This window comes from Stenella coeruleoalba, assembly GCF_951394435.1.
Source record: "Stenella coeruleoalba genome assembly, chromosome: 10".
Classification (NCBI taxonomy): domain Eukaryota; kingdom Metazoa; phylum Chordata; class Mammalia; order Artiodactyla; family Delphinidae; genus Stenella; species Stenella coeruleoalba.
This window is the reverse complement of record NC_137156.1, coordinates 80,525,700-80,543,196: the sequence shown is the minus strand read 5'-3', so window position 1 is coordinate 80,543,196 and position 17,497 is coordinate 80,525,700. Positions and strand designations below refer to the sequence as shown.

Sequence of the window (17,497 nt, the reverse complement as noted above, 5' to 3'; positions counted from 1 at the left end):
AATATATTATTTAAATATAGTCTTTTTTCTCCTGAAGTCTTTTTTAATTTTTATTTTTTATTGGAGTATAGTTGATTAACAGTGTTGTGTTAGTTTCAGGTGTACAGCAAAGTGATTCATTTATGCATATACATGTATCTATTTTTGTACTTCACATCTCTCTGATTTAAAGTATTTGCTTGTATAGGTAATAGGGCTTGGCAACATAGATAGTGCTATTTCCTTGGCAAAGGCCTAAAAGAGTTTACTTATTTAACAGAAAACTCTGTGGATATGATAGCTAGCATATACTCGGGCAGGAAGAGCAGGGTTTCCATTATATACATTTTAAATGTCTCCCAAAACTTTTCATATATTTATGGCATTTAAATTTTCAAATGCTCCCTTCAGATATTTATTACATATGTGTTTATGCATTAACATATTTATGAAAGGAATGGCTGTATCCGTTGTCGATTTGCTTGGCCTTGTAATGTGGATTCCATAAGGATGGCTAAGGATATTAACATGGGAGCAAGGTTGGAATTGTAATCACTTGTCACGGAGATAACTTGAAACCCAAGATAGGCGGCGCTCCTGTCAGAAGTTAGTGCCCTGATTTAGCATGGCACCGTGACAGTGCCTTGAGAGCTAGGATATGCTCGTCTTGATGCACGATTGCTGTAGAAAGTGTAGTAATATCCATTTTCATTCCTCTGGGAGAGCTAAAGCCAGGTGTAAACACTGTTTAAGAAAGGATGTAGGGCACTTTTTGGAATTTATCATGAAAACAGCCAGTCTGTCCATCTATCTGCCTTGGAGTTTTAAAAGTCAAATACCTTGACACCCCTTTATAAAACTGCCTCTACGGTGTACTCTTATATCAAGCCCTTCTTTTACATTTTTTCTATTATATGGGGCAAATTTTGCTTTGGGATAGAGATATAAATTTGTGAGAATGGGCTTCATCTCTGTATTTTAAAAAGCTGGAGAGAATTTCAGCACATACTGTCTTGGTTTAATTCTAAATGAAGACGTAAAAGCTCATTTAAAAACATATAAGTGTATATTAATAGATATTAAAAAAGCATCCTGGAAATCTAGGGTATACTAAAAGTTATTTTAGTGCTCGGAGGTGGCCCAGGAAATCTAGAATTCAAAACCAGGGTATTTTGTATCTTAATTAATCTCTGATACTGCTTAGTGAAGTTGGTGGTACTTATACAGGAAGGTAAAAGTACTTGCTTATTTGAAGGGAATGTACCAATCCGATACGATTTCCCTGATACCAGTGCATAATTCCCTTGTAAACAGAATGAAACTAAAAGTTAACTATCAGGCAGGCCCTTGGTTTAATTCCCATTGCCTCCACTTGCTCTCCGGAAGACCTTGGACGTGTTGCCTACTTATTCTAAGCCTCAGTGTCTCTATCTATAAAGTGGGGGTAACTAATTGCACCTATTTCATTGAGTTGTGAGGATGAAATGAAATAGTACATGTGATAATGCGCCTAACACAGTGCTTGGCGTGTTGGAAACAATCGAGACATGGTGGTTGTTCATAGATTAAGGAAAACAAGCAAAAGGAGAAAAATTCAGTGGGCTCAGCTAGGCATTTGCATATTAAATGTAAATTTTTGAAATGCTTAAAATTAAGCTTCAATCCAAAACAGATTTGCATATAAATATGTGAAAAGTAGCAAAGGAATGATGGAAGGAAAATTAATAAAAATTCTATTTATATGTATGTTGAGTGATTATCTATTATATCTCATCAAACCTTGAAAATGGCATAAGTATTAAAATGGTTTGAGAATGGGATCTGCCCTGCCTAGGAAACTCTGGCTGCCAAAAACACCCAAGAGGGACGTCCCTGGTGGTCCAATGGCTAAGGCTCCGGGCCCCCAATGCAGGGGGCCTGGGTTCAATCCCTGGTCAGGGAACTAGATCCCACATGCCAGAACTGAGACCTGGCACAGCCAAACAAACAAATAAATAAATAAATCTTACTGATTTTAAGCTTTTAAAGAAAAAAAAAAACACCCAAGAACTCTAAAGGGGAACCTCTGCACAATTCAGTAATTATAATCACTTTAATTACAAGGGAACATTCTTTTTGGTATCCTGATGATGATTTCCCCATGGCCCTAGCAATCTTGTGATTTCCCAGAGAGTCTCCATAAAATTAGTTACAATGAGCAATATGAAGTTTTTAAAAATACACATTTGTGAAACTACTGGCAAATCACATTGACAGGCTGTGCGGTCTCCTAGTCCTTTGTATGGGCACAGCAGGCAGACTTTATGAAATACCACTTAGATTTATCGCCTTGGTTGTGCCGCTTAACTGCAGTCATAAAAATGGACTAATAATATACTCAATATTGTGATAACAGTAATAAATACATGCCACCCATAAAAATGATGCTCATCATTTTTTGAGCAGTTTTTATGTGCCAGGCACGAGCCCAAACACTTTCCTCCCAGGTAATCTTTGCACCAGTGTTCTTAGATATTTCTGTTATGCTGTATGTGTAGGTGAGGAGACTGAGGCATAGAAAGTTTAAGTAACTTTGCCTCAAGTCCCAGCCAGTGAGTTGCAGAGTTTGGGTTGCAAAGCCAGGTAGTCTGACTCTAGAATCTGACCTTATAACTATTATGCCTGACAAGCTTAAGAAGTACCACTTCCCCACCTTGGAGGGTCACAAAGCGTATTGGCACAGTTAAGGGTCCACAGGAGAAACAAAACACAGACACACAAAAACATTTCTCTCTGTGTCACCCACTATTTTTCACCCTATTTGACCACAGATTACTGCTCCCTCAGAATCTGGAGCAACATTTGGTAAAACAGATTCTGTGGGAGACATCACCCTAAAGCACGAACTGGATTCACATTTTAGTTCATCTGATCTAGTTACATTTTCTTACTAATCTTGCGCCTTCACTGTCCAGATCATAATCTTTAGAGCTGGAATAGAAACTGTTAAAATTGTATTTCAACTTTCTAATTTTGCAGAGTTTAAATAACTTATACACGTTACCACAGTAATAAATACAAAGTAGAAGTAGTAGCAAGGGCCACAGCTACAGTCAGTGTGTATTGAGTGCTTACTGCATGTCAGGTACTGTGCTAAACATTTCATATATTTTTACCCAAGAAAAGGGAATTATTGTCATCATCCCCTTCTATCAGATGAGGAAAACAAGGCACACAGCTAATGAGTGGGGGACAAAGGGATTTGAACCTGGGTCTGATCTCCAGCCCTTGCTTTTAACGCCTATGTGTAATGAAAATAAAATAACAGGAAGTCAGACCTAATCTGAGTAGTATTTTTAGGAAAGTAAAATGGAAGATTTTGGGGGATTCTACCTTAGGAAAGTAAAATCCCAAAAACTTAGGATTAGTGAGATGTCCATAGAAACTCGGTTATACGTGATGGGTAGCTACATGTATTCCACAAACACTGGAGTGCCTACTGTGAACCACAGGGCGCCTAGACACTTCTGGATTTCACAGCACACTGTGAATTAAATGGGCATTTATAGGCTAATCTAAGAACTTCACCACCACATTTAGCATTTTCTTGATTAGAAAACGTGTGCCAAGTTCCAAACAGTCAACCTAAAAATAAATATTAATAGTGTAACTTGCTCATAGTTGCTTACTATCTGCCTTGACCTTAATGGAGAAATAATTAGTAATAGAACATATAACTATTACAATGTGAATGATTGTATTTTCATATATGCACGTTGGTTTGCAATCTGTAGGCATGTTCATGAGTGTTTTCAAATTCGGGGTCTCCAAACTCCCAGAGATCAATGAAGTTGCTTATGAATGTGTTTAGTGGAGAAGAAAGGCAATTTTCATAAGAATATAATCATATCCATTACATTAGGGTGGCTTCCTGATCTGTACAACTTAGATTTATGAACTCCAGCTCTAACTAATGCAAGTTTTAAAATGAACTCTTCATGAGTGAATCTAGGCGAGGTCTCACAAGAATTCCACATTTTTAGTTGTGCTTCATTTTATAAAAGCTTTGGGGAAGAAAGTAGATGTTATGTGCGTGTGTGTTTAACAAGATGTTAGCGCACTTTTGATTTTAATAGTCACATGAGAAAATCAAACAGACTCACTAAAGATCGCTGAAAAACTGCAGGAAACATTAGCAGAGACATCATCAGCCTGTAGAATTATGGGAAATAATTCTGGTGTGGTGCTATGATTTGATGGGCCTGCCCTTTATAAGTGATGGGGGAAGAGTGAAAGGCACCTACCTTGGCTACAATTTTAAAGTACCATTTTCTCGGGTAAACTCTTTCTTTCGTTTGTGGAGATGTGTGATTGGGAGGAGGGTAATGGGAGTGTACGTGGCTCACATCATAGAAGATCTTAGAATGGTCCTTTAAACTCTTGTTGAGAAATTCAGTTCAAAACTGAATGTTTGAAGTGGTGACGGAGAAGCCAGATAGAATTCACAGGTGAGGCTTCTGCACACCTCCTGGTGTGACAGTGTCTTCTCTGGGGCCTTCATTTCCTGATGCTCTGTCTTACCCTGCAGAGTCTTCGAATGCCACTTTGCTGACCAATGCGGAGAAGATTGCCACCATCACCACCACACACACCCCTTCGCAGCAAGGGGCCCAGGAGACCAGGTCAGACATGGCTTTGGTTTCTTTTGTTACTTTCAAGGGGAAAAAGTAACTCCTGTTGTGACGATGCTCCTCCTTGATTCTTTCTCTGTCTCCCCGTGGGTTGCTCTTACACTTTTTTCTCTCGCTTCAGCAGGAATACCACCAAACCAAAGCCGGAGTCTCAGTTTGAGTTCAAAGCACCCCAGGGAACACAGGTGAGGGCCATTTCTCTTTCTTCCTTGTTGGCTTGGTGTGTTTCCTTCCAACTTTCTAAAGCTGTTTTTACCAGGTATCTTCTAAAAGGTACCCTCAATTAAGATAAATAACTTTTTGTGAGGGGTATGTACTAAACATGTACTCATATTGGTTTATCAAGGAAATGACATTTTACTACCTTTGAAAGATATTCCTAGACATCCTTTTCTAGGCAGGGCTCGGGGGGAAACCCAAACAAAATAAAAAGCTATAATTGTCTCAAGGATTGGTGATCAGAGAAAGAGCAAAACAGCTCATGTCTCGTCATGGTACTCATAAAGGCAGTTATGTCAAGAAAATGTCTTTTTGTTAAGGTGTTTCTCAGACTTGTGAATTTCAGAGGAGACCCCTTAAAGCTACCCAACTGTCACACAAGGTGGTAATGCAGGGTGCACAAGTAATAGCAGGTGAAGCAAATTTGGGAAACATGGGGTGATACGGAGTTTAATAGGTTTTTTTCTCCCCCCCGACTGGCCTTCTCAGAGCCTTCCCTAATCCATTCCTGATTCTCCTTAATCAGCATGGGTAGCACTGTCCAGATGTGTGGAGGTAGTTGTTGGTATCCTAATGATGAGATGTTTTCAGACGTTGGGCAGGGAGGCTGAGTACCCAGCAATGTGCTGGATGGTATTATTTAATGAAGGATTTTCCTGCCCCAAATGCAAGTTGCAGCCTCACCGATTAAACTTTAATATATGCGTGTTGGCACGCAATCTGTATGCACACTCATGAATTCCAGATCTCCAAACTCCTAAGGTTAATTGATATTAATAAACAATCAAGAACCACCAAGAAGGGGATAGAAACTGTGCCTCTGTGTCAAATGAGCATAATGGAGAATGTTGGGGAAGAGGGAGAGAGAAATGTGTGTGGATTTAAGTCCTCCCAGAATGACTGCACTTAATTTCTTTGAACAGGAGCAAGATTTTTACACTGTGGAACTGGAAAGAGGTGCCAAGGGATTTGGCTTTAGTCTTCGAGGGGGCCGAGAGTATAACATGGACCTCTATGTTCTGCGCTTAGCAGAGGATGGTCCTGCAGAAAGGTGTGGAAAGATGAGGGTAAGTAGGGAGAGGCGTCTGGAGTGGACATAAAGAAGTCATCTGCAGTGACTTCTTGACATCCTATGGTTAGAACCTGCACGTTCATGAGAATTACATGTTTCTAAAGCTTTCAGGACACTCCAAGTGCAGGACTCCCACCCTAGCATAAATCTCTCCCTCAAGCATAGTTAGCTGTAACTGCTAAAGTTAGGTGAGCTCTTCCAACTCTGAGGTTGAGTGAAGGATTAAAGTCACTTATGAACTTATTAACATGGATATTGTCTGAATCCCATCTCCATAGTTCTTTTACTTAATCTCATGGGGCAGGCACATCACTTCCCAGGGATTCCTGGGTATCCCAGCATGCTTCAAGAGCAGGAAGCCTTGTGGTTCTGTAGGTTCTGGGTGGTGAGCTCCATGCAGTCTCTAGCTAGCCACTGCCGCCTCCCCCTAGGCCTCGGGAATGATTTAACACTCTGCATTAGCGGAGGGCCAAGGAGTCCGTGGCGTGACTATTCAGGGTCACTAGGTAGTCATCAAAGCTGCAAATTTTAAATGCATATGTGCCAGAAGTCCAATCTGTTCTGTTTAGATATCTAATACCTCTTACACGTATGAATATGTTGCTCTCCTGGGCAGATCAGATGATTAGAAAAGAAAAAATCATCTGCTCGTTAGAGATAGGGGGCAGAGATGGAGACATACATAGGGAACAATTTGCAAGGAATTAAAGAAATTGAGAGTCAGGTCAGGAAATCAAAAAAGTGATTAAAATTAGCCCTGAGCAGAAAGAGGGAAAAGAGTGACCAAAGGTGGGGAATTTAATGCTTGTAACTTAAGACAGAATCTTGAATTTTATGTTTCTTCAGACTGAATTTTTTAATGAGCTTTTTTTTTTTTAATTGAGAAGGTAGACCATGAATGTGATTTTTAAAAATTAGAGGAAACTGGTGCATAGTAAAAATATAGTTTCCAGGGTCAAACTAATATACCAGTTTCCTGTATATCCTTCCTCTATGCACACACATGCATAAGTTGTGCATATATGGTGGTTTATATTCCTTTTGTTTATATTTCAGACACATGGCATATGCTTTTCCATGTCTTTACTCACTTAAAAAAGTTTCCGATTGAAAGAAATACCACTATTCTGATATTTTGTATAATGTTGTACAGTTCACAAGACATATTGTAATATTCGATTGGACCCCCTCAGCGTGGTAGGCATGGGTTGTTATCCTCCTCTTATACAGATGAGGAGGTGAGCTCCAAAAAGTAAAGGACTTAGCCAAGATCACTTAGCTAACAAGTGGTAGGACTCAAATTTAGTCCTTTAAACTCCAAAGCCAGTCCTTTCCTCTTCTACCTTCTAGAATATGTGCTCCATGAGAGCAAGGATCTGGCCTGTCTTGTTTACTCCTTTGCCTCCAGTGCCTGGCATAGTCGCTGACTCCCAGTAAATGTTGCAATCAGTGTATCAGCCAGGAGTGTGGTCTCATCTGAAGGCTCAGCTGGGGAAGGATCTGCCTCTAAAGCTCACTCACAGGGTTGTTGGTAGGACTCGTGCGCTTTGGGCTGTTGGCCCAAGCCATCCCTCATTTCCTTATCGTAGACTCTGTAGGGCAGCTCACAGCATACATCAGAATGAACAATTGAGAGAACAAAAGAGGACAAGTAAGACAGAAGCCAAGGGACTTCCCTGGTGGTCCAGTGGTTAAGATTCTGTGCTTCCACTGCAGGGGGTGTAGGTTCAAACGCTGCTCAGGGAACTGAGATCCTGCATGCCGTGAGTTGTGGCTGAAAAAAAATTTTTTTTTAATAAATGAAATATTTTTTAAAAAAGACAGAAGCCAAAACCATGTTGTAACCTTATCTTTGAATTGACCTCCCATCACATTTGCCATATTGTTTGTTAGAAGTAAGTGACTAATTCCAGCCCACATCCGAAGGAAAGGGGATTACACAGCATATGAATTCAAGGAGGCAGGGACCATTGGGAGCCATCCTAGAAACTGTCTGCCACATCCGCCTCCCCTCAACAATTAATATTCCCTTTGCTACTTTATTTTTTTAGCACTTAACACTGTCTAGTGTACATGCATTTTTATAATTTTCTTATTGTCTTTACCCCACTAGAATACCATCTCCATGAGGACAGGGATTTGGGGGGTTTTTCACTGCTGTATCCTAAACAATAGAAGATTTTTCTGGAACATGTTCAGTAAATAGTCAATAAATGAAAGAATTTAAAATTACAAAGCACCTCAATAGCTGGTGAAACCCTTTTGTGATCTTCTCCCTTGGCTCTCTCTTGCTTTGGCAGGTTGGTGATGAAATTTTAGAGATCAATGGTGAGACCACCAAAAACATGAAGCATTCTCGGGCTATTGAACTGATTAAGAATGGTGGCCGCAGAGTGCGTCTGTTTCTGAAGCGGGGAGACGGCTCCGTACCAGAATATGGTGGGTCAAACTATGAAAACATTCCTTCCTTCCCTGGCATGACTCCATGAATTTGTCTCCAGAACTGCAGCAGGAAAGTCTTTTTGTTTCCCCTATTCACCAGTGTCTTACCAGCCTCTCGCACCATGTGATTATTTGCCTCGCTTGTTCTGAAATCTCTACACATTTCATCCTTTTGCTTGCTTACGTGGACTGGGGCATGGCCTAAGACGAGCTCTTTATAGCCCCCTTTCTGATAATCAGAGAGAACATTTTGTCTAGTCCGACCAAGAGCGAAGGAATGTTTGTTTGAACTGTGCCAAACTGTTTCTCAGATCCAATTCTTAGCACAAAATGACTCTACTCCTTTTAAGAAGCAGGAAAGCAGGTTTCCTGAGTGATATGTTGAGGCACAATTCTTTTTTTTCTCTCTCTTTCTTTTTTGGTTACTTGATATCTTTATTCAAGAGGCGTGAAATTTGGAGATGATTTGGGGGCCTTGCTCACCTCCTTGATGCTCTGTATGCAATACTTCTGCATCCCCCCCCCCCCACTGGTCCCTACCCCACATCAGACCACCTGAGCCCACTGCTACAAAACAAACAAAACTGTTGGTATATTAACCATATGTTTTTAGGTGATAAAGGATGAAATCGATTCCCAGTGCCCATCGTGAGGGAAACACATTACTATACCTTTCCTGTGAGGAAAGCCAGCTTTTACATAGAGTTCCTTTGTCATATCTGTAGACATGATTTGACTAAACAGTAATGCTCTTCACCTAGCCTAGTGTTCTGATAGTGAAATATTGTATATTATAATAATTACATCCTATTTATTTGAGATTCTTGTTTAAAATTAAAAAAAAAAAAAAAAAGCTATGCCCTAGATGTAGGGCTTTTCTTCCCAACCAAAGGTCTACAAAAGTTTCTATAGAAACTGTGATTGAATGGTCCCCATATACGTTGGTCCCCTTTATTAGGGATTTATCTGTTGTCACCCTCTTCTCTGAAAGTCATTTGGCACAATTCCCAGTTGCATTTTGGACTTGATGAGATACTTAATTCAGATGCAGCTCAAGGAGAAGGATAACCCCTTTGAAGGACAGCCTTCCCAGGTGTTGGGCATTCATGCAGGCGCAAAATACAAGGGGCCCAAGGCCGGGGCCGGGGGGTGGGGTGGTGGGATGGGATGGGATGGGGATCAGATGAGGCCCCTTGAGACATGGCCAACCATGGGGGAGGTATTTTGACAACATTAAGATGCCACAGCTGTGTACTGTACTAAACCTTGACCATAGGTGTATCGATGCCACTAAAACTGTGTAACATTATCTCCCTTTTCTGTCTTCCCTATGCTTCTGTTGGATGTGATCTTTCATTTGCGAGTCATCGTCAGTAACCTGTGTACCTTCTCAAAACCTATGTCTGTTGCACTGAGGATGAAAATCCAACACTAACAAATGTTCTTTGGGCTAAAAATAAAGATCATTGAAATACACAGTTTTTTTCCAAGAAGGGTTGAACGTGCCAGGGTTGTGCTACTGTAATGTCTCCATGTGTCATTGGGACTAAATCTCTCTAATTCTATTGATTAGAATCACAAATGGGTTATAATATGTTAAGTTCCAATATTTTTCTGACTTGATTGGAACCTGCTTCTCTGTGAGGCTATTTTTGTAATGAGTTTTTTGTACTTAATTTAACTGCCGTGGTCTTGGGGGAGGGGGGATGGAGGGAGGGAACTTTGTTCCTTTGTTGTTTATTGTTAATGCTCTCCTATGCCAGCCTGTCATTGTTCCAGTTGTTTGAAAAAGAAAAAAAAAGAAAAAAAGAAAAAAGGATGCATCCATTGTCTGGCTTCTCGAGTCACCTTATCTGGCTGTCTGAAAACGTCACTGTTCCGATTTTGGTCTCTGCAGCCTTATTTGAGTGTTGCCTTAGACTGTCTGACTGGACAAATAAACTCTCTTTGCCCTATGTTAACAAATGCAGATTTTTTTTTTTTCTTTCCTCTTTGTTATAGGGAATCTAAACGTTCAACTTTTTCTCTTTCTCTCTTTCTCTTTCTCTCTGACTGTTCTTGGTGCTGGGCCCTCCCTCCTACAGCGATGATACCTCCTAATATCGCTGCATGTATGAGAAATGAAAAGCTCGGGGAGGCTTGCTTCTACCTTATGGGCCATAATCAAACTACGGTTTGTAGCTCAATCAATACTAGGTGTTTCTGTGCTGTGGCCTAATTTCCTCATTGCTTCTGCTTTAGCTCTATTTTGATATGTTTGGCAATTCATTCTGAGCACCCTGCGTTCTTTGAATTGTAAGTACACCGCTGACCCTATGGAAGTCTTACCCTCCCTTCTCTTAAAAGTAGGTGTAAGAAATCCCAAGGTTAGATTTATGATAGTCATTGAAGCCCCTTTCCTCACCTAGATCCTAAAATGACTTCATAAGCTTCTGCGTGTGTTAATTCTAGAAGTCTACCCAGCATTCAGAAAAAAACAAACCTCAGATCACAAAGCTCTCACTTGGAGGGATAGGGCTTTGATAGACAGGAAGATGAGATTTCCTACTCAGTTATCTCTTGGCAAATGACAGCCCACGGGCCAAGTCTGGTCCGCAGCCTGTTTTTGTAAGTGAAGTTTTAGTGGCACATCGCCATGCCCGTTCCTTTCATGTGTTGCCCACGGCTGCTTTTGCACTATAGTGGCAGGTGAACAGTTGTGACAAACTATGCAGCCTGCCAAACCATAAATATTTTACTCTTTGGCCCTTTACAACTTTTTCCTTTAAAAAGTTTACTGATTCCCGCTCTAGGCTATATTCCTGCTTTTGTTAAAACCCACCCTAGATTTTGGGAGATGGTTCGTGAAAGAGACTAGTTGCTTAACGTTGACCTTGTTGGCTCATGAAAGATCCTTAAGGGGGCACCCGTGATTCCTTCGCCCCTGTGACTGTGGCCCTGGTTTGCCCTCCACGCTGCAGCACATCATTTCAGGTGCTTTGCCTGGAATGCAATAGTGTGTATGACTTACTGGGTTTAGGTGTGACGAAGCATCCCTGTTTTGAAAAGAGCTGTCATACATCCGGGATGCTACCTAAAACATTTGCAGCGTCATTTCAAGTAGTTTAACAGTAAATAGGAGCCCTATGGGTTGCCCTGCTTTTCAATCTATAGACAACTTGAGGTTGTAAGAAGCTGTCCAGAGACTTCACGGCTCAAAGATGTAATTATGGCTGCTTCTATAGCATCCAGAAAAGCGCCTCTATCTGAACCCCATCTAATGTCAAATGTGATCCTGACGGCCTCTCTTCCACTCCCTTTTATCTGTCAGCAGACTCTACAGTTTAAAAACAGTTCCTTAAACTTATGCAAAAGTAAGGAAAATAGTTGAACAACATTCACAAAGGTAGAGAGAATGTTAAATGGACCCTCCCATAATGTCACAATTGCCCATCATCAACATCTGGCTGTGTTGCCTCTGTAATCACCAGGCTGGATAACTTTTTTTTTTTTAAGAGAAGTATATTTTGCTTACAGTAAAATGCATAAAGCCTGAGGGTGCAGTGCAGTGAATTTTTACCTCTCTATGCACGCCTTTAATCCCCACCCAGATCAAAACATCAACTCTTTACATTCCCCCAGAAAGTTCTCTCATGACCCTCCAGGTCAATAGCCCAGGTTGTTTTAAAGCAAATTAAAACAAGTATTCTTTAAAGAAAGGAATATTTTCTGTCATGGGGGCTGGGGGCTGGGGGGGGTGGATCGGGGAGGAAGGGGGGTAGAGTGGGGGAAAAAGAGCAGGAGATAGGATGGGGACATTTTGATACTTTTAGACAGACTATTTGGGTTGTGCCTTTAAAGACTAAACTCATGACTGATGTTACAAGTTCTTTAATGGTCTATGAGTATAAAGAACAGTAGACTAGCTGTGGAAAGCCACAAGTACCAGTTTTTTAACCCTGACTAGTTACAGTTATACTTAAATTAACCAAGAGCCAGTTGGCTTTGATTCTGACTGCTGTAACAGTCGTTTGTTTGTTGTGACTAATGGGATTTCACGTGTGCGGGTGGAGACAGGAGCCGAGGTCCTTGGTACCAAACTGTTGCTCTGGTTTCTCTTCCTCGCAGACCCCAGCAGCGACGGGAACGGCCCTCCCACCGGTCCACAAGGTGTTCCGGAAATGAGGGCCGCGCCCCCCGACCGCCGACAACATCCATCATTGGAGTCCAGTTATCCACCCGATCTTCACAAATCATCACCACATGGGGAAAAGCGGGCACACGTGAGAGATCCCAAAGGCAGCAGAGAGTATAGCAGACAACCCAACGAACATCACACATGGAACGGAACTTCTAGAAAACCCGACAGTGGGGCTTGCCGACCCAAGGACCGGGCACCCGAGGGACGAAGAGATGCCCAACCCGAGCGGATGGTGACCAATGGCCCCAAGAGGAGGCCCCCGGAGAAGCGGAGGGAGGGCACGAGGAGCGCTGACAACACTTTGGAGAGGAGGGAGAAGCAGGAGAAGAGGGAGGCTTCCCCGGAGAGGAGGCGAGAGCGGTCCCCAACCCGCCGGAGGGACGGCTCCCCCGGCCGGCGGAGGAGGTCTCTCGAGAGACTCTTGGATCAGAAAAGATCTCCGGAGCGCAAGAGAGGAAGCTCGCCCGAAAGGAGAGCCAAATCCACAGACCGGCGGCGGACCAGGTCCCCCGAGCGGAGGAGAGAGCGGTCCCTGGAGAAAAGGAGCAAAGAGGACAAAGGCGGCCACCGAGAGAGGGACGAGACAAGTCTGAAACAGGATGCCGGCCGAAGTTCCAGACATCCCCCGGAGCAGAGAAGGCGACCTTACAAAGAATGTAGCACCGACCTCAGTATCTGAGACCCTGAATCACATTCCAGCCTTTACCGTGTCAAAGGTTCTAAGAGGAAGCTCACAGACCTGAAATGATTTAGTTTCTTACCAGTGAAGCGTCTGACGTCAGCCTGATGATTCTCTGACTTGCGACAAACATTTGATGCATTTGAAATCTTATAAGAAAAAAATATATATATATGAAAAGTGTTGTGCCTGATGTATCATATTAAAGAAAGTATTTTTAAATGCATACTTTTTTGGAAATTATTTGCCAAATGCTGCCCCCAAGGGATATAAATTTTGTTTCTACATAAACTGTAGAATTGTCAAGAATTGTTCCCTTCTGGGGGGAGCGACCTTTTTCTCTCCTGGTAAAATGGGGCTGTTGATCATCTTCTCTAAGTAAGGAAAATCATTGATCAAGTTTAATTAATTTGATAGAGACTTGTGTAGTGATGTAGTGCTATACTGTAGTTAGGAGTTTTTCTTGAAAAAAAGAAAAGAGCAAAAAGGCAAAAATTATATTTGTAAAAGCTGAGGACTCTTTGGAATGGATCAGGATTGCCGACGATCCTAAAGTTAAGCAAACTGTATGAAGAGACTACTATCGCAAATGAAGGATATTTATAGTCAAACGACACAGCACAAAGAAATGTTACGTTCTCAAGTTATAGTTGGTTCAGAAAACAGTTCGTACTCTCCCTGGCCGTAGAAAGGTGCCAGGAGGAGAAGGTTGGCCGCCATTACCCCAGTGCAGCCCAAGCACAGATGCTCAGGTTCATTAGCATCACCAACATCTAATAAGATTTCATTAAGGCAGTGCCATCACAGCTTTGCCCAATTACTGGAAGGAATGGATAACAAACACCTTGTGTGTTGTCTTGCCTGATTTGAGGCGGAACAGGAGATGGAATGGGGGACAGTGTGCCTGGCGTGAGGAGTCCTAAGAATTGCCAGTACAGAAAGTATGTTCCCCCATTTTAGCGTAAGCCCGCGCTTGCCCTTTGCCAAACTGGAGAGAAGGGAGTAAGTAAGCCTTGTTGGAAGGAACCTCTCTGTTAATGTTTAAAAGAAATGAGGGTTGGGCATGCTCATTCTTAGAAATGCCAGTTTTCCTTTGGAACCATAATGAAAGTCTCCAGGATGATTGAAAGGGAGAGAAGGATGCAATTTCAGTGGTTCTAGATCTAGCTGGCAAACCTCTGCCCTTATGACCCTGTTCTTTTAGTCTTTCGACAGAGCAAAACATAGTGATTTTTCTTTGATAAAAGACCCATTCTTTTACTATCTCACAGGAGGTTTGGTTGGGTCGGCTGTAGCCCCAGGATGCGGTTGAAATGGATTACTGCCTAGCTGAGCCAAAACCTTTGCTTGTACCTGTTGGACCACTGCAGCAAACTGCTGCTTACGATGCATTGTGTATTTCCATAGTACTGTTTTGCATTTTCCATACAGACACAAAACTTTGCAAGTCAATCACTGTTGTTCTCATGGTACTGTTTAAAAAAAAAAAAAAAAAAGGAAAAAGAAAAAAATGGAGAAAACCAGCCAATTACCATGTGTACAGAGTTAAAAATTGTAATTAATAGAGCCTGTTTTAAAAACAAACAACTGTTGCCTTTTTTCCTTGTATAAAAGAGAATTTATGACACAAAATTTAGCTGTGAGGAATGTGATATGTGTTTATATTTCTGAATATGGAACAAAGTGATTCATTGGGATATATTTTACTGTAAACTAAATCAGGTATGTAAAGCTGTTTTAAAAATGGGAGACTATATAAGTAATTCTCTGAAGCTTGAGTTGGTTTGAATATCATCATTTCCTCCATGGTGAGCCTGCTTGTGATTTATTAAGCACTTGTTTGCATTTCTGTTCTTCATTCATTTCTTGTGGTGTGCTATGGACTTAATGCTCTTTCTGTATTGATGAAAAGCAGTATGTGGGCCAATCTTTTTATAAAACACTATGCATATATAAATATTACATTGTTCATAGCTTTATTTGACTTATGGGTTTATACATAACATTAGAATGAATAGCTGTCATTGTGTGGACACGCACAAAGCAAGTTTCTTTCCTGGAACAGACACAATTGTACATTTCTGTAGCTAAAAAAGAGGAAAAAGTCTGTGACTGCTATTTTTATCTTCAGAGTTTTCCATACAGAGCATACATTGAACTACAGTGGTAAGGCGGAGCTGAATAATGATGTTCTTTTTTCATCAATTTCCTAAGAGCCAACTTGGGGATTTTATTCCTAAGGCTCCACTGCTAGAAATTCTCTCACTCTTTCTAGCCAAATCCATGATGTTAAATGATCGATGCTTTCAATTGTGGTCCAGAGTTTTAAATAAATGAAATCAAGAGGTGGATTTTTGGAGTACATCGTGAAGTTAACATTTTGATGTCTTTCTTGTTGTCAGAGATGATACTTGACATCTTAAAATCTGTGTGCTACCCACCTGGGCTTGGCTCCGTCTGTGAAGACTTTTGATGTGGCAGTGCCGTCTGAGTTCCACATATCAGATTTGCTTTGGAAATATCGTACTGTACAGGGACTATGCATTAAGCAGAAAGGTAGTGTTTTCTCTGAACTACTGTAACCTTAAATTGGAGACTGATTCTTTTGAGCCTACTTTCCCTAGTTCCACACTTCGTGTACATGTCTTGATGAGAGATGATATGGATGAGTATTTTGTATGATTAAATCAAACCCTATAGGAACTTCCCTCCCACCCATGACACAGTCAATGCCTGAAAGAATTTTGTGGGGAGAACTGAACACCCTACTTGTATTTTTTAAGTTTCTTTTGTGAAAGATTTTTTAATGCATTTTTACTGTAAAAAATACATGGAAATGTATGCATTCCATAACCACGATTGCTTCTGGATTGATATCTTTCTTGTCTCCGTGTTATCTCAAATATATCAGGGTCACGTAACCAAGAGAGAGTGTCTGGCTCCCAATGCGATGAAATGTCATACCATTCTGTTGAAAGGGAAGGAATGATGGTCTTGCGATAGTATTGTGCCTTGCTACTCAAAGTTTGGTGCATGGACCAGCTCCCTCCTCATCAGTGGAGAGCATGTTAGAAATTCAGAGTCTCAGGCCCCGCCCTCGACCTACTGAGTCAGAATGTGCTTTAAACAAGATCCCCAGCTAATATGAATGCATGTGAAAGTTTGAGCTGCATGGTATTGCACAGAACCCTGGCGATAAAGCAAAACCTGCCAAGCCAAGAGTTTCATCACCTCCTAACTGTGATATTGGGCCAGTTCCTTAACCTCTTTTTAAGAATCAGTTTCCTCATCTTCGAAGGGGCAGACGTCATGGAGTTGTAAAAGGAAATGGAAGTGCTTAGCACACCTCTGACAATCAGAAAAATCCCCAGTAAATGCACTAAACTTTTTTTGAGGAGGATTTTCTTCATGGCGGTCGGTATTCTACTCCTTTTCATTGTCCTTGTTTATTTTCCAATCAAAACGAAGAAATACCTTCTCACTCTATTAAAATGAGGAAGAAGGACTTCTGTTTTAATTATAAAGTTAATGAACAATGTGGTTCAAACTACTTCACAAGTATAAAAATTACACTTACCAGTGTTTTGAGATGGGAGTCCAAAATGCCTTGCTTTGAAAGTTAAGATGAAAATAATCTCAAAACGTATCTTTTGGAGACAGAGATGTATGTGGATTTAGACATACATTTTTTTTTGGCGGTACGCGGGCCTCTCACTGTTGTGGCCTCTCCCGTTGCGGAGCACAGGCTCCGGACGCGCAGGCTCAGCAGCGATGGCTCACGGGCCCAGCCGCTCCGCGGCGTGTGGAATCTTCCCGGACCGGGGCACGAACCCGTATCCCCTGCATCGGCAGGCGGACTCTCAGCCCCTGCGCCACCAGGGAAGCCCTAGACATACTTTTAACTAGATGAAAAGGCTAATCAGTTAGTGAGTGATTCAACATGTATTCTGGTTGAGCATGTTTGTAACCCTTTCCAATTTCCTTGCAGTTTTTGGATTGTTCCTTTGTGTGGCTTAGTAATTAGGATTTTCCTACAGAACCTGAGTGCCTGGGCACTCCAAACGGTATTGTGTGTGATACTATGTTGCTTTATTTTGTCACCGGCATGGTGATTATGGACACTGCTCACTTCCCAAATATCTCTTTTGGTATCTAAGATGGTCCCTGGCTTAACTGACAATTGAAACTATTTGTAAAACCCTTACATCGCACAAGTTCTTTGCCTGCCATAAATGGTCACACCAAAAAGAAGGTAC

The 17,497-nt window shown here is 41.5% G+C and overlaps 1 protein-coding gene across 20 annotated transcripts in view; it reads left to right on the top strand.

Annotated features, from left to right (window-relative positions):
* The window catches only part of MAGI1 (membrane associated guanylate kinase, WW and PDZ domain containing 1), a 618,838-nt gene extending 602,713 nt beyond the window's left edge, over nucleotides 1-16,125 (top strand). For 11 of the 20 annotated variants that reach the window (XM_079934992.1, XM_079935007.1, XM_079935002.1 and 8 more), the window contains 5 exons: nucleotides 4,547-4,640; nucleotides 4,771-4,834; nucleotides 5,792-5,935; nucleotides 8,241-8,379; nucleotides 12,490-16,125. In XM_079934992.1, coding sequence (XP_079791118.1) covers nucleotides 4,547-4,640; nucleotides 4,771-4,834; nucleotides 5,792-5,935; nucleotides 8,241-8,379; nucleotides 12,490-13,241 — 1,193 coding nt within the window. In that variant the 3' untranslated portion in view covers nucleotides 13,242-16,125. Of the gene's footprint in view, nucleotides 1-4,546; nucleotides 4,641-4,770; nucleotides 4,835-5,791; nucleotides 5,936-8,240; nucleotides 8,380-10,466; nucleotides 10,556-12,489 lie in introns of all 20 variants that reach the window. The other 9 variants (XM_079935000.1, XM_079935008.1, XM_079934999.1 and 6 more) reach the window with 2 other exon arrangements.
* The last annotated feature ends 1,372 nt before the right edge of the window (nucleotides 16,126-17,497 follow it).